The following is a 19,754-nucleotide window of genomic DNA, read 5'->3' as shown; positions in this document are numbered from 1 at the left end:
CGGGTGTAGTTTGGTAGAAAGAAAATAGTTCCTACATGAAACTGCTCACAACAAGGTCTGTGGATTATCTTACATAACTAGGTCATGATTTCTGGAAAGAGAACTTTTTTTTTTCACACATTTATAGCACCACAAGCCGAGTGCCATCTAGTTCCATTGGCTGATATCTCCAACACTCGGCAACTCACATCAAAATAATCTTGAAAAATATTTTGCATTAAAGGTAAGAGGAAAAATATGTATTTTTGATTCGGGGGTGAACTGTCCCTTTAAGTAAATATGTTGAACAGTGTGTTAAAAAAAAATGCATTGCATATTTTGGATGATTGAAGCTGCATATTTTACATAAATATCAGTTAATTCAGTTGTTTTGTTTGCTTGTTTAAAATGTGTGTTAATAATGTAGTCTTAATACCAATAAAGAAAAGAAAAATGTATTGTCATATATGAAGCGTTGTGTAGTGACACACAAGTTTTCATATCAAATCTTCTTGCAGAAAATATTCCATTTGTGGCAACATGTTTGAAGACAGATATTTGCACATTCAGCTGTCTCAGATGCAGGCGCACTGGAAAATATCACGTGGTCTTTGAACAGAAAAATCCCGCACACTGCTTTTGCTCAGCTTCACAGTTTATTAACAACACTAACGTTTCAGTCCTACTGGACCTTCATCAAAAGTGTTCAACACCATTATTTACAACATTGAGCTTAGATCAAACTTCCCCACTCATTTCACAGGTGTGCACAGGTGTGGGGGAGTTAATCAGCTGTGGTTTCTCAATAACTGACAACAGCCTGTGCACCAAATGTCACATACTGTATCCCACAAACGAAAAACATAATTAAAACCTAGAAGCCTCAATGCAGTCTATTTACGAGGTTATTTACAAAAAAGCTGATCTTATGAATGAACACATCGACCTCGCAGCTTTCATTTGTGGCAACAGTCAGCCACAGCAAACATCGGCAACTGCAGAGATAATCACTGGAAGCATTCAGACCCTTTTATGAAGGTAAAGCACTGAGACGACACTGAGAATACTCCATTAAATACATAATGGATACATAAATGAATACATAAAAGTATGTATTCAAAACATTACGTATACTTACTGTGAAAGCATCATCACCACCATGTACACAAAGTGCTTAGAGTTTAAGTGTTGATTGTTTTGTAAAGTGTTCCCTGTCAATGTTTTACTATTATATTGGAGTGATATTACAGCTGCATTATTGTTTATGTTGCATTTTACTGCTGTAGATGTTTAAAGAGGAACTTCACCCCTTTTTAAAGTTTCATACATCTTGATGAACTCTCCCAAATCCAAAAACTGAGTGCTAAATCTGAAATGTGTGATGTCATAGGGCGTAATATCTGAAGCTGTGCCACGGACAGTGAATTAATAAAGATGTTGCAGATGACACTGAGAGCAAACAGATGTGTGTTCTGAGTATATGGGTACATTTTCTGTTTCAGGACTGAGAACAATGCAATAGAATAAAGTCACAATAACATCAGTCTCCCATTCACTGTCTGTGGAGCAGCTCCAGGATTTTTAGCCCATTATTATCATCAGAGACTGTTCCCACAAACTCTCCTGCCCTCTGGTAGGAGATACAGGAGCTTTAAGTCACATACAAATAGACTCAAAAATAGTCGGGCGACCTGTCCAGGGTGTACCCCACCTCTTGCCCAATATCCTGCTGTTCTTTGAGAACCATGTATCTCTAAAGAGTCAACTTTTAATGGTGTCAGAAAAGCAGCCCTGTTTGCAGCTTTGTGACACATAAAGGAACAGTTCATCCATCAGTTTATCACAAACATTCAAACTCAACACATTTGGATATTTGGGGTTTTCACTGGACAGGACATGGATGAAGAAATGTCATTTGTAAAGTAACTAAAGCTGTCAGACAAATGTAGTGCAGTAGAAGTGCAGTACTTGCCTCTGATATGAAGTGGAGTGGACCTATAAAGTGGTATTGTTGGGGATCATTGTGTATCTGAACAGCCTTTTATCTTTTATCATCAACTAACACGATTAGCATTATAATCAGCGTCTTACTGGGAAGAGATGTCGCAAGACTTACACCCAAGTTACAAAGAAAATGGTGTAAGTGCCGCTGTTTGTATGACTCATTTTGTTTGTTTTAGATGGGCATGATTACAAACTGAGACAAAAATCTTTAAGTAAAAGTCCTTGTGTAGAAGTATCTTGATTTTGTCCTCCTCCAATGGACTGATGATGGAGTTCGGAGAGACTGTGAAGTCTCTATGTGTCCTTTTGTCATGCTCTCCACGTGATCCATCACAGGTCATCTTAAAATTGTCCATGCTCATTAGTGAAACTGGTCAGGCATGAAAGTCAGCTCTTCCTCTTTTTACTGCCCTCTTTTTACAGTCATGTGTTCCCTCTTACGCTGTATCTCTGATCTTGAGCTCACTTACCTGCACTGCAAGACTGAAAGGTAGAAATAAGAGTTTTCTAACAGTCCAGCCACTCAAGGTTTGGGGATATTATTCTATGGACTAGAAATAAAGATTGAAATGAAGCAAATATGATAAAAATAAAAACATGAATGAGATCAACTCTGGTGAAAAATATCATAAGGTTTTAAGCGTTAACCTTTAAATCTATCTCTGAACTATGAAAGTCACTGTTTCTTAGTTGAGACAAACCTTGACAAACCTTTCCATCGCTTCTAGAACAGCTGAAATGACATGGGAATCATTCAAACAAACAGCCAGAGCCATCAAACACACACACAGCCTTCCCATTAAGTCACCCTTTTTCACATCTGGAAAAGATATTCTCATTCTCTCTTTATTAAATGACCACACATGCCACACACTCACACTACTTCATCTCAAATGTTTGTGAGAGTCTTATTAATATTAAGTTTTTCATGCTGCTTCTGACTCCAAATAAAGCCATACTTGGCTAACTGAAGTCTGTGCTGTAGCTTTAAGGCCACTAGAGGGCGCGATGGAGCTATACGTCTTTATACTTTAACCCTGAAGTCGGGAACAGGTTCCTCTCTCCTCTGCCAAGTGCACCCTGGAAATAGTCCAGTCCCTTGTCACCCTGAATGCAGTATGATTAAGCAAAAAGGGAAGAGAAAATGGCCAAAAAAAGGAAATGAATGTAGGAATAAATGACAGAATAGAGAGTAGTGGAATGCAGCCAAGCTCACTTTCTCCATTATGAGCCATTAACACATTTATCTGTGTTGGCAAAGAGTCAGACTAGAAGAAATATGTAAGTAATGATATTAAACTGTTGTGAGTGATAATAAGCTTTTATTGCTTGTGACACCTTAAAGGTCCAGTGTGTGTGTGTGTGTGTGTGTGTGTGTGTGTGTGGCAGAAAGCGTATATAATATTCATAACTATGTTTTCATTAGTGTATGATCACTTGAAAATAAGGAATGAGCCGTTAATATCTACATTGGAAGCAGGTTATCTTGCATGGAGTCCGCCATGTTGTTCAAAAACGTCGTAATCCCAGCTCCTCAAATACCGCCGCTTTGTCAGTGGCCCTACAGTCAAAATATGGCACAGAAGGTACCCTCCTGTGTCAGGTTTGGATGTTGACAGTGTGTCAATTTACACTTCAAATTCAAATACACTACATATTCAGAATACACTTTAATTTCACAGAAAGTGTACAATTATTTCTTGTTACGTGTATACAAGGTTAGGCAGCAAAAATCTGAGGTTAGGTTCAGAAAAAAACATCACAGTTTGGCTTAAAATAAGTCACTTGTTACTAACATAATGTCATGTCATGTGACATACATCACTAGTGTAGCATGCTACACATACAAGAACACTATGTTCTTATTGAAATAACCCCACTAACTTTTGTTTCACACAGGAAGCGAACAGCGGTCTCTGAAATGAAAGTCTGGAGTTTTCTGACACATTCACCTCTATTTCCACCCGCTCTCTGTGGACTTCCTCACTCTTTGTACTGCAGTAGTTGCCAGCAGTTGCGCAGTTGCCACACAGTTTGGTGCATGGTGAAGAAAGAGCTGAGCCAGAAGGCAAAGCTCTCTATTTAATGGTCCATCTACATCCCAACCCTCACTATGGTCATAAGCTCTGGGTAGTGACTGAAAGAATGAGGTCGTGGATACAAGCGGCCTAAATGAGTTTTCTCCTTGGGGTGGCTGGGCTCAGCCTTAGAAATAGGGTAAGGAGCTTGGACATCTGGGAGGAACTCGGAGTAGAGCCGCTGCTCCTTCGCGTCAAAAGGGGTCAGTTGAGGTGGTTCGGTAATCTGATCAGGATGCCTCCTAGGCATTTCAGGCACGTCCCACAGGTAGGAAGCCCCAGGGGCAGACCCAGAACACACTGGAGGGATTACACATCTCATCTGGCCTAGGAAAGCCTCGGGGTCCCCCAGGAGGAGCTGGAAATAGTCACTGGGGAGAGGGACGTTTGGGGTGCTTTGCTTGGCCTGCTGCCCCCGCGACCCGGCCTCCGATAAGTGGATGAAAATGGATGGATAAGTGGATGAATGGAGCCGTTTCCCAGAAGGGACCATTCAAACACTGGCTCTAGGACCAGTTTTTGCGTTTTCGCATTGGTCACCATAGTCCTCCTACTCACCTGACACAATTTCAGTTCTGCAACCTCACTGCTACTAAATCCAATGCACTGGACCTTTAATTAAAGTTGTACTAACTGACTGCATGTATATAGTGCTTTTCTAGTCACAGCGACCACTCAACCCATTAACACCCACATACACTGATAGTTGAGGTAATCATGCAAGGTGCCAGCTGCTCATCTGAGCACATGCACACATTGGTGGAACAATTTGGGGTTCAGCATCTTTCCCAAGGACCACTCTACCTCCTGAGCTGCAGCCACCCCACAAATTTTATTCAGAGAAACTTGAACTTGAGGTTTAGACCTTCGGTGCATTCATATATAAGCAGTATGAGAACACAGACTGGTAGCTCACTGAAAATCAAGATAAGTGCTATCAATAGCTTGGACAGCAAGGTCAGCACAATCTGCATGTCTGCATCATGAGCAGTTTCAGCGAAAATGGGTTTTCCGTTGTTTCATTTGAATAATTTCAGAGCCCTGTAGATGCAGAGAAAACAAAAGTAAAGAGAAGAAAAAGTTGATTTGATGTTGCTTTCGTTTAAAAATGTTTTCCATCTATATAAGTCTATATAAGATTCCCCTTGCAACCCCTAGTAAGAACCCCTTCCCCATGTTGAATGTGTTGAATGAAGATAAAAAGGTGTCATTTTTATCTTTATCTGTCATCAACCTTGTAACAGCCAGTGTCTCAGTCTGTTTCGGGTGCGCATGATGAAATTCGCTGTCAGAAACTTCTCCTTCTCACGATGACAAAACAGGTCTGAGTTTTTTTTTTCCTCTTTCCACTTTCCCTCCTACGTAACGTTAGAAACTAAAAGAGAAGAAATAGCCAGAAGAGGAGTGAGAGTCTTACATGACAGTTTAAACAACAGTGCCAGTTTGCATGAGTCACTTTACACCTTTCACACACTTTCACCTTGCAAGGTAAGCTCACCTGGCAGAACACATGATTGTTTCATCACCTCAGTGACTCACTGCTCAGAAATTCACACACAGCACCTTCTTCAGTAACTTCTAAACTCACTCAAATATCCACCTGGATTTTCATTGAGGGAATTTTTCCTTATGTTGTGACAGCTGCAAGACTTCATGGCTCTGGTCCCCAAATTTTTCTTTTCAACTCCTCGTCGCAGGTTACGTGTTATGAGCTTTAAGAGGTTAAACCAAATAGTGATGTCTTTGTCTCAGTTTCATTTGAATTGCTGTTAGTCATAAAGAGGAAGTCTCCAGCGTGTCAATTTTAAAGTGTGAAAAGTTGGTAAAAATAACCATAATATTGCACAGCTGAAAAGTTTTTGTTCCTTCTTTACTTACCCTCACATATTCTTAATCAAACTCAAACTGCCTAAGTTTCAAATTATGCCACTGTAACTGGAAATCGACAAGTTTTCTTGCTTTATCATTAAAAAGTGCATGTTGATTGCACAATGTAATGACGATAAAATGATGACAGCATCTGCATTTCGATTGGTTCTCTGTAAGTGTCTTCACTATACAATTCTGTTTGCCACTTATTTTGAGATTCTGTGAAAATGGGGCAAACTTTTTGATTACCAAGAATTTCGTTGTCATCATGAGATTCCTGTGAGCCCTGCACAATTTCCTGTGGTGGTTGATGCTGTTCCATCTGGGGTTATTGTGCTCTATAAAAACGGTGCCTTTCCACCTTCTGCTATGACACCTATGCTTGACCCTGTTGACACACCTACAGGAAAACTATGTTTTTCACAGCTTGCAGTAAAAATAACTCAAAAATCCGCACATTATTCCTAACTGACTGTGTCTTGGTCTCATATATAATAGCAACCTGGAATAAGTTTGTTCAGTTTGTTGGGAAAAAATATGGTCTCTTCCTAATGGATATCTACTGGCTAACAAAGTTAAAGAGATTTCCTTTGAGCTCATTCATCACTGTTAACCTGTCGAGTCATTTTAAGTCAGCTTCAAGAAGGACATTGACACCATGTGCACTTTTTGTAACATGCACCCATTTGTTCTGGACTTGGGAACACACTTATTTGTGTTCGTGGCAATGTGTCTATCACTTTATATTGGACTATATCTATGATGCTTTTGTACTTTGCTTTGAGGAATTAATGTTTGGGTTTACAAATTATAAGAAAGTAGAGCATTTCTGTGTAATCTCATCATATTGCTGGCCAAGTTTTATATCCACAAATGTAAGGTACTTAAAGTCACACCCCCTGTCCGTACCTTCAAAAAGGAAGCAGACTTCTACATCAGGGCTTTATATACCTCAAGCAAAAGAAAAGCTGTGAAAATCCTAAATTTGTGCTATAATTTTATTGCATATCTTTTATTAATCTGTATCACAATTTGTTTGTAACCCCTGGCATTGTCTGTCTATCACCTTGTTGTTCCTTTGTCTCTGATCCATTATGTTCTCTCATACTATTGTCTCTCTTTGTTCACAAGAAAATGTGAAATACAAAAACAAAAATTAAAAATAAAGTTAAAAAGTCCCGGGAAAATGAAGGCTCCATCTGGAACCACTGTGCCCGGTCTATGGGCACAATGATGTGGAAGATCTGTGTGACGTTAAACACATACGTCAAACTTTTTCAAGTAGGTAAAGAGTGGTGCAGGAATGATTCCTAAAACCTGGATATGTGTTAGCATTTTAGCGCTCCTGGTTTCCTCGTCTTGAAGTCGATTTTGTTTTGTGAATTGGATTTTTGGTGAGATGATTGAACTAAGGTCAGTGGTTAACATAAGCTTGAGAGACTTTCACATTTTGTTTTACGACATAAAATAAGTCAGTAAATACCCCACTTGTAAACTGTGAAACATTTACTCATCTTCAAAAAGGCGGTTTCTAACAACATGGCTTTACAGCCTTGTTGTGGTGGTGATGTTGAGGTCATACAACCATGGAGCTTATTTTCTACATTGATCCAAAATCCAATGGAAAAATCCCACAGGCTTTTTGTCAAGGGAACCATGGTGATGCTAACTTCCCCGTCGGTCTACAGATGGACGTCACCCCTGCAGCAGTCCACGATCAGCCCCCTTCATCCTTGGTCTGGAAGCAGAAACCCTGAAGACAATGCTAAGCTAGGATTTGATGATGATACAAGTGTCAGGTAAAAATTCAAAAGAGAGGCAGATTAGGTTAGAGTACAGGTTACATATCATCACGTAAGAGGTGAATCACATCTTTATGTATATTGAATTATAAAGTGGATTACTGCTCCATATGGCCTCAAATTTATTCTGTGAGTTAATCTTTTCTATCTCCTTTAATTTTAGCTTATATTGGAGTTATGCTATGTAGCGTGTGAAATAGGGTATGGTGAATGTGCTAGGAAATGTAGCATCGGCACGGTCACTACCTGGAGCTCGCATAAACAGAGCCTGGGTTTGTTGAAGGTGGCAGTGCTGTTTGGGCTGAGAAAGCATGTGGGTTTGTCTTCTCTATCTCCCTTAACTTTAGGTCATATTGGAGTTATGATATGTAGCATGTGAAATAGAGTATGGTGAATATGCTAGGAAAGATAGTATCAGCACGGTCACTACCTGGAGCTTGCATCAATAGAGCCTGGTTTTGTTGAAGGTGGCAGTGCTGTTTGGGCTGAGAAAGCCATGTGTAAGTAAGGTAAAGGAGGTTGTTGGGTCAGTGCGGGGAGCAGTGAGACCTGGCATTAGGGGAGTGTCTCTGGGATGCCAGAGATCACTGTCTAGCTTCCTGGAGGTGTCGTGGGACCAACTAGACGAACACTGGTCAAAGAAGGTTTCCACCCGATGACCCCAAAGACGTGTTAGTTATCACTGCTCACTGGTCTGTATAGTTAAGCCTTGCCATAATAGCTTATCGTAGGGCTTATTTGAACTTCAAGGTCGCTTTGTAGCAGGGTCAAATAAATGTGACATTAATGGGTTTGTCTTGTACTGATGGTTTGTCGGGGCATGTTGTGTACGCTTCCAGTGTAATGTGGCTGCGGCTTTACAAGCCTCAACTTTTTTGGCTTCATGCGCCATTGAGCAATTTTCATTGGAATGAATGGGGTCCCGCATCTAACGCTGTATCCAGTTTTCTTTATACATGTGTACTTTTTCTTGGACAGAGAGAAAATTGACATGTGACGTGTCATTCAGATTTAATCAGCATTCATATAGTTAATTTTATGGCTGTGTGGTACTCATTTTTATTGTTAAATTATATTATAATCTACATTTAAGCATTTGATTAGGTTTTTATCACCCCTTTAATGACTTAATAATTTTACTATCTTTTTGCTAGAAGGTAATTTTATAATTCAAATCTCATAATTTGGCAAAAATGACCATAAATTCACCTTTATCATTCACCATAAAATGAAACCTTTATCAGTGAGCAGTCGCTGCTGCGGTCAGGAATGCCCTCAGCTGGAATAGGGAATAGGGTCAATGACACAGACGGCCACGTAGTCGGGCGGGGAAACTACTTTGTAATTAGGCAATGTGCTGACCCTATTTACTGATAAAGGCGAGGGGTTTGACAAGCTGATAAGTGCTTGGCGACACTCCACAGATGCAGCCTGTGCTTCGCTCTTTAGTCTGTCCTGACAATTGAGAGCAAGAATGCTGCTCTTGTTAGGCAGATCAGATATGTTCTCAGTCTGTATCATTCATCATAAAAAAGAAAGCACTTTCACACGGTGCTCTGTTCGATACTTAACGAGCTCACATCACATACATGCTGTGATTACTGTAATGACAGGCTCGAGACAGTTTCCTCCCTCCACAGAAGACTTCTTTGTTTATCTCTTAACCTTGAGGCATTTCCTCTGTAGGCTTGTGTGTGGAGGGAGCGGTTACATATAGATAATTAACTTTCCACCTTTTTCTGTCTTTGTTTATTGTGTGCTGTTAGAAAAAGCTGATAGAATATGCATATTGAGGCTGGACTCTTCTGACAGTCTTCTGCAGTGGGTGAACAAGACGCCTCTTTGGTCCGTAGCTGGTTCTGACCTCTGACCAGGGAGCAGAGAGACGCAGCCTCACAGGGATCAATGAACAATCACATAATCATTATTAACCCTGGAGGAGCTAATGTAATTGCCCATTGTCCTCCCCCTTACAGCTGGTAACTGTAAGACATATGGTCATTTATTTGATTAAGTGACGCATAACTGGAGAATCCTGGTGACGTAGCATGCTGTAACACACACCATGTACTCGTGACATAACCAAATCTCATGCAGAAATCTCTTTATTTTATGTCACTCCTGATCTAATATCTAATTCATGTGCTAATGACGCTGCAAAAAAAGCTGTAAATGTTGAAATTAACTTCACAGATTTGTAATTTCATAGGTCGCATCCTGTTAAGACACAACGCAATGCTGCAAAATGTTGCCACATGATTACTTATGGCCCCAGCTGAGCCCATCACAGGCTCACCTGACTAACCAGGGGTGTGGCAACGTGCAAGCTCTATAAATAAAAGCAAGAATTTCATTCATAACATGGACAAACCCCAAGCACTGAGTTGCAGCACATTCAAACCAAACCTACCTGGCAGGCTCACCATGCTCAGATCAGGCACACCCCGACGACTCATCTCTTGCATGCTGCTGCTCCTCGTCACCCTCTCCAGCTCAGCGGAGAGCTGGCCTCAGGTAGCCCACGAAGGGACACCTGATGAGGACAGCCAGAGGGTGCAGCTTCTGGAAGCGGTGAAGATGGGGATCCTCAGCTTGTTGGGTGTGGACAGGGAGCCCAGGCCGACCCAAAAGGCCTCGGAAGAAGAGCTGAGGAAGATGTATCAGCTCTACAGGGAGAAAGTGAGAGAGATGAGAGGGAATTCCAGCCAGCCGATGAAGGAAACCTGGCAATCCACCATGTCTACTGTGCTCTTTCCAGCTACAGGTGAGATAGTTGTTAGACAGGGAGACTAAAGGAAGACACTCTGGCCTAATTAAGGCTTTGTCATGCTTAAATGACAGATGTGAAAAGCCAGTGTGAAAAGTTTGAGTGGGAGTAGGAAGGAACGTTACATGACTTGTTTAAGACATCTTGCAGTGTGAGTTTTCACGTCTTGAGATGCAGACAAAAGCTGCTGTGGCGGCGTGGCTGTAAATAACTTCTGTCTCTGTGTATAGTTCATGCTCCAAGTAAGGACCTCTGACATCCTGGAGTATATCTTAAAAGAAATGGTTGAAAATAGACACAGTCTCGTAAAGAAAGAAAACACATTCCTAAAAGCTTTTAGAGATCACAAGCGTGACAGGCACACCTTGTACTTGATGATTACACTTTGAACACTTGTTACAGCAGTGATAAGCTCATCAGTCTTTGTTTCGCTCTCAGTTGTTCCATGCCACGATGTTCCTAAAGTGTCAGATCATTACAAGATGTTCTAATGAAGCTTGTCTTTATTTCATTTGTGTTTTTTTAGTGGAGCTTGTAAAAGTGGTTCGGAGGGGAGAACACTCATATCCACGTTCAGGTCAACGCATGCAGTGGTACAGAGCTGTTTTCCACAAGAACCCCAAAATCAAGACTGAACTGACGCTAGCTCGGGCTGAGCTGAGGATTTCCAGGCAGATTTTAGATAAACCCACTTCAGTTCAGCCTGAGGTTAGACGAAAGATTAAAGTCAGAGTCAACAGGATGAAGCCGAAGAACTCCGCCGCACGGACACACATAAACTCTGCCAACGTGTCGAGCACTCAAGATGTGATGCTGGACATCAGCCCTGAGGTGGAGAGGTGGATGAGGACTGATGGTGGTGAGACACTGGTTGTGGATGTAGGGGTAGTTGTGGGTGAAAAAGACACCCTCATTGCAAACCCAACCATTTCTCTGGAGCTTGGCCTCACGCCGACAAAACCAGCCAGCAAGACGAGGCTGCCTCGCTCCAACAAGGAAGACGAGTGTGACGAACAAGGATTTTGCTGCCGGAAGGCTGTCACCGTGTCCTTCAAAGACATCGGCTGGACGGACTGGGTGGTGGCCCCGAGTGAGTACACGATGCATTTCTGTGACGGCACCTGTCCCCACAACTACAAGCCTGCGAGCATGCACACACAGGTGAAGTCTCGGTTGCATCAGATTACCAAAGGAGAATCACCTCGCCCGTGCTGTGTGCCTGGGGCCTACGAGCCCATGGTCCTCATGCACTATGACAGTAGGGGAAAGTTGAAGCTGACTCCCTTTGAGGACTTTATTGTCACTAAATGCCACTGTGCCTGAGGAACTGTGCCTTTTCTGTAACCTTAAACTCTGGGAGAGCATTGCCACTGAAAAAATATGTTACATGCTTGTTTTTCAACTGCAATTATCCAATAATACTTTATTTTGAAGTTGAAAACATACGTTACTGCTGCACAGAGTTTTGTTCTACATAAATCAAGCAGTAGATCTGTTCGGTTTTATTTATTTTAAGTTATATTTATGATCCTAAACTTATATTTGTGTTTATGTTACAGCATATTATAGTACTATTTAATTTCATTGCCACTTATTATTTGAAGTACTGTATTGTTTTGTGAGGCGCATGGGTTTAAATATTTTGTTTGTTGTCTTATACATTTCAAAAATTACATTAAGAGTGAAATAAATGTTCTGATTTTGCCAAACTGACCTGTTGCACTTGAATACATCAACATGTTTATCTCATAATAAACACATGAGCATGATTTGTTTCCATATTTCTCATCCATCCAAAGAAATACTGTCAACCACGGGAGATTATGAGCATCACGGCGTGCCTGAGAAATCAGCCTGTAAAGATATGATAACATCTATTGCTCATTAATAACCTTGAAGTGTGCTCACTGCGGCCTTGACCAGCAAGTTAAGGAACAAAAGTGACATAATAACTAGTTTAAATTGAAAGGGAAAATATGGGCGGGGGGACTCGCTGTGTTATGTAAACTCCAGACCGCTCAGATTACGTATCAATGCATTTTCATTGCAGATTATCAAAGCTTCTTGTTGTTAATATTTACATATAAGTGCTGTTGAGATAAGTCATTAGAAAAGGAACCAACGATTATGTGAGATATCCTACGATAGGTGTGATCGCTGAGCAGGAGTGGAGCCAGACGTAAATATACGGAGCTCAATCCAAACCTCAGGGTGTCTGGGGGGTCTGCTCCACCTGGGGAGATATTTTTGTATTTTATAGCAGCTACTATTTTTCAAGACATTTGAAATAATAGAACACCTAAAAATCTGTAAATCATTTAGGGAAAACATGACTCAACAAAAAATCATCCTGTAAAGCTGACATTGTTTTGTATAGTTGTTTTCCAACGGTCTTCATCATTCTGAAAGCATACTGATCAAATGCTGAGGATGACTAATTTTCACTCCTGTTGCCTAAAAAGAGGCAGAAATTGTCTGATGTTTTGAGCATAGAAAAAACATAGGAAAAACAAAGCCAACAGGCACAGTGCATCATATGTAACAGTGGCCACAGTCAGACAAATTTGTACAAATTAGTAGTAGTAGTAAAAAACACATATACAGAAAAGGAAAATTATACACTCATCTCAAAATATATTATTACATTAGCCTTCGACCAGAAAGAATTTCAGTATAGGGTCCCAAATCTTATCAAACACAAAGCCTCTATCCTTGTTATAGAATCTCACTCTCTCCAGATGTAATGTGTTTGCCATTTATTTTTTTTTAAATAAAATATTATAAATATATTATAAAATATAGAATATTATTTTGGGGGATTTTTTTGCCTTTAAGGGATAGGACAGTTAAGTGTTAAAGGAGGAGAGAGAGAGAGAGGGAGTGACATGCAGCAAAGGGCCGCAAGTCAGAATCAAACCCGGGCCGCTCCAGCAAGGACGAGGCCTCTGCACATGGGCCGCCTGCTCTAACCACTAAGCCAACGACGTCTCCTTTGCCATTTAATTTAGCCATCAATCATGAAATTAACTTCTTTGCAATCATCATTCCAAATAAACACAGCCATTTTTTGGTATTTGCTGGCAGAGGATAAGGAGCTAGTTGCTCTAAGAAGTGGACCAAGATTTCCCAAAAGCTCAGGCTGGAGCCTATCCCAGCTGACATTGGGCGAGAGGCAGGGTTCACCCTGGACATGTCACCAGACTATCACAGGGCTGACACATAGAGACAGACAACCATTCACACTCACATTCACACCTACGGACAATTTAGAGTCATCAGGAAGCCAGAGTATCCAGAGAAAACCCACACTGACATGGGGAGAGCATGCAAACTCCAAACAGAGGGCCTTTATGCTAACGTTAAGTGTCGAGCGTCAATTCTGCTTTGAGTGCTGCACTTTTGTGTTATTTCTTCGGCGTGCCGAGAGTTGAAAATTGTTCAACTTTTAGTAAAATGCTGTACTTGTCACTTTTTACCCAGCAGTTCAATCACAGTGGAGGAGGTGCAGGACAAATCTCATGAAGGTCAACCGTCACACTTCACATGTAGAAGTGCTGAACTATAACAACAATAGAGGAGAAATATGTGAATACACTGTATTTAGATTGATATATGTTTCCTCTCATGAACCGGTCCATCCTCACTCCCTATGTGTTTCAGGCTTTCCTTCATCCAGAGCAGGTAGTCTACCTTGTGCCGACGTGTTTAGTTCGGTGGACATTCTGTATCATAGCAACCAGACGCAACCAAAGGTAAAAAAAAAATGTTGCACCTCCAAAGCGCTCTCGAGTGCTTCCAACTTTTCTGAGGAGTTCCTGCTGTTTTCAGCTGGGATATAAAACGCTTTGGTGGACATGGTCGCTAAAAGATGCAGAGCTTCTGAGAAAACATTTGGAGCCCCAGGAGCCCCCGCTCAAGCTCGCCTCTGTTGCCAAGACAAAAAAAACGTTGTCAGATTTAAGAAAGAGCTCAAACTCAAATCGTGCCGAAGTGCAGCTCAAGGTTTTGGAGTTTAAAGTAATAAACAAAGCACCTTGATAAAGTGAGATATTAAGTGGGTGAACTGAAGTGAACTGAAATCGGTAGCAAGCCCCTCTGAAACGTTCACAGTTTAATTATTACAAGTGGTGACACCACCACCCCTAATGAGCTATTAATAATTTTAATCTTTGCACGAGTAAAGGTCACCTGTGTTGTTTTACAATTAATAAAGTTGATGTATTAAAGGGTGGGGCACACTGAGTGACCCTGGACGACTGAATAAATAGGCAGATGAATAAATAGGTGATTAATCAGAGCTGCAGACACACATGCTAACTGTAATTACACTTTTCTGATGGCAAATTCAGACCTGTGCCCAGAAACTGCTCACTCACTTCTTTGCTTTTATTCTGTTACTCTTTGTTTCTGGGATGACATCCTCACTTATTACACAACTGTGGGTGGATGCAAAGGTCCTCAATCTTGCATTCTGAAAGGTCCTGACTTTCAGTACCACCCAAAGTATACAAGTATAATAGAATTAGGGACAGTATTTATCAAGGACCTTCTGTGTGCAATCTAAGATACACGGCGTGAACTCATTACCCTCTGGTATTTGGCTTTCTCCTGGTTTTAATCCTCACGTAGCCTTCCTGGAAAACAATTACTGAAATTAATTCCAGGATGACATGGAACAAAAATGACAATGAAAAGCAAAGAGAACGTCATGGTCGGTAAACCTCCCTCCCCGTCTTTGGCAAAGCAACATTCACACCTCTCATTCTGCAGGGGTGGAAAGTAACTGAGTACTGTCACTCAAGTTGGCCACTGTACTTGGGAAATACTGTACTTTTAATCCACTATATTTATTTGATAACTTTAGTTACTAGTTTCTTTACAGATTGAGATTCTTCTTATTATTATAATTATCATTCATCGACATATGTAATCCCTCCAGTGTGTTCTGGGTCTGCCCTGGGGCCTCTTACTCATGGGGCGTGCCCAGAACACCTCTAATGGGAGACACCCATGATGCGTCCTGATCTGATGCCTGAACCACCTCAACTGACCCCTTTCAACGAGAAGGAGCTCCTTACCCTATTTCTTAGGCTGAAATAGGTCTACATGTCAAAGCCCAACTAGGTACAAGAGTTGAAAATTAGCAATAGCTGTAAACTCTCTGTGCAACACATTAGTCTCACACTCTGTATTGGAACTATGATAATTGCGTTGTGCCTATCAAATAAAATAAATAATAAGGAAAGAGTTAAAGTACGTACATGACCAATAAAACAAAACTAACATCATACCGAGAGAGAAAAAAATCAACTTATATAAATCAGTTTTCAGCAGCCACTTAAAATAAAAAATAGGTTTACTGTCAACAATTAAATATGATATTTTGTCATAGATTAAGCTACACAGCAGTATATAAAGTAATTAAATTTAGCCTCACCTTTATCAGCTGCCACATTCAAGTGGTATGTACATTAATCTATCAATCATTATGATTAAATAATATATATATATATATATATATATATATATCATTCTGAAATGGGACACTCTACTTTTGTATTTTAACTTGTGTAACATTTCGAATGACGAACTTTTACTTGTGACAGAATGAGGTATCAATTCTTTTACTAAGTACAATCTGAGTCCTTCTTCCACTGCTGTCATTCTATAACACTGACACAAAGCTATCTCTTCTTCTCTCTTTCCCACGAGACCTTTTGAGGAATAAGACAGTACATCTGTGCCAAAGGTTTTCACATCCTCTCTGTGTGTCTCCTCTGAATAACTGATGATCCACAGAAGCCATTACCATAACAGGACGCTGACCTTTGCATGTTTTACAAGTGTCAGTGGTGCAGTGCTTAAAGCTGTTTCTGAGCCACTACCATGTATTGCAATGTTTGTTTGAACATATAACATAAAATAACGTGAATTTTTGCAGTGTATGCTTTGTCTGCATTTACAGTATTGTATGGATAGCAAAAAAGGAAATTATTTTTTCTTGTCCTTATATTTCTTTTTTTGACATTTTAATGACAATATCAACAATTTTTAAAGTGACCACACAGAGCAAAATGACTTAAGAATTTTTTTACTCAGTCAAATCATTAAAACTCATATCAGTGATTTTTGAGCATTTCATATTCATTTACCCCTTGTTTTTCAGTGTATTAAAAAGTAATTGGCATTCTCTTATTTATTTGTATATTTACCTGTTTGTTAACTACATGTAGAACAAACAAAAATTAAATAATATTGTATTATGTTTCTAGAGCAAAATGCAACCCTGCTGATGCAAAAGGGGACAGCAGAAAACCCACATGACTTTACCACACAAGTGTGAAGAAATCACACACACACACACACACACACACACACACACACACACACACACACACACACACACACACACACACTCACATTCACTTCTCCTCTCTAAAGGTCATAATAAAAAAGTAATTTAATCTAACAAGAGAGAGAGCCATAAAATGATCAAATCTTATCAGAAAAATTATTACATTGGACTGTTGTCAAAATGTGGTCATGTGCAGAGGAGTGCTTCTAATATCATCTTTGAACTGTGCTAGAAACAGTAGCAATCAAATTTCATGGTCAACAGAACAAATACAAAAAACATATACGTATAATTCCACTGCACACTTTACAGACGCAGCTCAGCTGATAGAATAAAATGTGGTATACTTTTGCAAACCGTCAATGTCTTACACTTGTACGTATCATATGTATCATATCAACATTTCTAATATGAAATAGTTCAGATTATATTCATATGAGCATAGTTTCTCATCAGCAGGAAGTAGGGATGGTGGATGGCGTGGGACTTTGATAAGGAGCAGCACACAGCAGCAGACCACTGTTAGATGCCAACAAAATGAATTGTTCTTAGCGAGAATTCACGACATTTCTAGCTGTGTTTGTAGCAGCCAAACCAGATAATTTTTAACAAGAGTTTTGGATTTTTCTAGCTGCATTTGTCGTGACCAAATCAGGTATTTTTTAAATAAAAATTCAGGACATTTCTAGCCAAGTTTGTAGCAGCAACTGTTTTTTTTTTTTTTTTTTAATGAGGGTTTGGGACATTTCTAGCTGCATTTGTTTGGACCAAACCAGGTTTTTTTTTTAAACGAATACTCAGGACATTTCCAGCAAAGTTTGTAGCAACCAAACTTGTTATTTTTTAATAAGAGTTCGGGACATTTCCAGCCATGTTTGTAGCGACCATATTTCAATGAGAGCTTGGGACATTTATAGCTGTGCTTGTAATGAGCAAACCACATATTTTTAACAAGAGTTTTGGACATTTCCAGCCATGTTTGTGATGAACAAACCGAGTATTCTAAGCCCAAACACATTTTCATAACCCTTATTAAGTGAAGTGTTGTTTGTGCATAAAAATAACCATGTTTTAACCACAGTTTCAACATATCGACTACATATGAAACGCACAAATGTTGCACATCTTTGGTTTGCAGAAGCATAAAATCCTAACATTTATTCTGGCGATTGTGTTGACAAATGACGTACAACAATAAGATATATCTATTAAATACATTCAGACACCACAGCGCTTGTTTTTGTTTACAGGTCGGCGGTAACAAAAAGCAGCAGCGTATTTTTACCAAGAGCAATAAATGGAGATGGGTCCTATAATGTATCTGGAACAATATACACGTCTTCTTCTTGGGCATCTGGGAGGATGGAGAGGTTGCACGCCGGATCGTTGCTGTATATTGCATCATCTGGTGAATCACACTCCAAGTACACATCCTCTTCAGGTTCACTGGGAAACCTGCAGAGAAACAATAAATGAAGCGGATAATGTTCCCATTAAAATGCACTTTTTCTGATGTAAAACCCACTGTGACACAAGGCAAGCGTTATGTAAATTGTGTGGATTTCCTTTTCCCAGTTTCTATTCTTGCTCAGTGAGAAACTCCCAGACTGAGTCATCGGCTGGCATGTTTGATTAATAGACTTTAAATTGTAGGAAAGAACAGAAGAAGAGATCACCTCCAGATGCCAGCCAAATTGTGTGCATACATTACAACAGGATTGTGCAAAATGGGGAAATTCAAACCACGCACAGTGTTTCTTCATCTGTTTCCGTTCGCATTTCTTTTTGTGTCGCTGTGGTTTCATAAAAGCCATTTTGGCCTTAACATTTCCTCTAAGATGGTGTAAACTGGTCCTTTCTGTTAAGAGAACCTTTACTAATGACTCAAAGGGTGAAAAGAATTCAGCTTACCTGCTCGTATTTGCTGCAGGCCTGTTGGGTCCAGTTGGATTAAAGTTTTCATATATAGGGGTCTGTCCTGCTGGCTGTTCTCTGATCATACTGGTGTAGTGATGGGAATCATCTTGTGGCGTCTCTGTATAGTCCTCCTTTTTCTGGCTTCTTGTTTGTAATGACTCCAACATATTCCTCATTTTACTGTGGTATTTGTACACGATTACACCAACTACGATCGCGAGGATTAGAAAGAAGAGTGTCAGCCCAACAGCCAGGCCTACAGAGGAGCTGGAGGACGGGCATGCGGTTGTATTTGTATGGACACAAGTGGTCTCGTTAGTCATGATCTGCAAGTGTAAAAGTTACAGAATCAAAGTAAGTGATCGCATGGCATTGTTTAAACAACATTTCCTGATTATGTATTCAGAAGTTTTAGTTGCTTATTATTGCTCACAAAGGTATAAAAAAATACACTGTTTATGTCATGGTAACAGTTATCCACTTATAATTAAGTCTTATTATACCCAAAGATTTTTTCAATAACAAGGTATTAAACTTCACAATACACTCCAGAAAATACTGTAAAAAATAATGCCCTTTAAGCCAAGTCAAACAGTTTTCTGTTAAAGTGTAGGTCAATAAAAACAATGAACGTACCATGCGAGGCTCCAACGCTGTGGGTCAAGGTCTGTGTTGTAAGTGAAGTCATGTAGTTTGTCTTTAACACCTCACTCATGCAACGGTGAAGTTCCCTTTTATTGAAATCATGGAAGTGGGCAATGAAAGCACTGAAAGCAGAAGGTTTCCTGTAAAAGCTCTTGCTGAAAATAGACAGCTGCTAACAGGAGATGAATTACTGTTATATTTATCTCATGACTCAATACAGATATTTCCAACCTGCGCACTGAAATAGCTGGAGCTTTAACTTGATTGGATATTGTTTTATGATCAAATAATTACTTGTGAACCGTAGAAAGTTTTGGCTGAGTTGGTGTTTCTTACTT

The 19,754-nt window shown here is 40.0% G+C and overlaps 1 protein-coding gene and 1 long non-coding RNA gene across 2 annotated transcripts; one reads left to right on the top strand and one right to left on the bottom strand.

Moving 5' to 3' along the window:
• The first annotated feature begins 9,897 nt into the window (after positions 1-9,897).
• Positions 9,898-12,126, top strand: LOC125902048 (growth/differentiation factor 15). The gene is made up of 2 exons (XM_049598142.1): positions 9,898-10,496; positions 11,026-12,126. The coding sequence occupies exons 1-2, from the start codon at positions 10,094-10,096 to the stop codon at positions 11,820-11,822; spliced, it is 1,200 nt and encodes a 399-aa protein (XP_049454099.1). The 5' UTR covers positions 9,898-10,093; the 3' UTR covers positions 11,823-12,126.
• A 4,560-nt stretch (positions 12,127-16,686) lies between these two features.
• Positions 16,687-19,506, bottom strand: LOC125902608 (uncharacterized). Its single transcript, XR_007451114.1, has 3 exons — positions 19,408-19,506; positions 18,766-19,097; positions 16,687-18,309 (listed from the first exon to the last, which is right to left on the bottom strand). It is a non-coding gene; the product is annotated as an uncharacterized LOC125902608 (long non-coding RNA).
• Positions 19,507-19,754: the final 248 nt, after the last annotated feature.

The sequence above is a fragment of the Epinephelus fuscoguttatus genome, linkage group LG15 (assembly GCF_011397635.1).
Source record: "Epinephelus fuscoguttatus linkage group LG15, E.fuscoguttatus.final_Chr_v1".
NCBI lineage: Eukaryota > Metazoa > Chordata > Actinopteri > Perciformes > Serranidae > Epinephelus > Epinephelus fuscoguttatus.
This window is presented reverse-complemented; position numbering and strand designations above follow the sequence as displayed.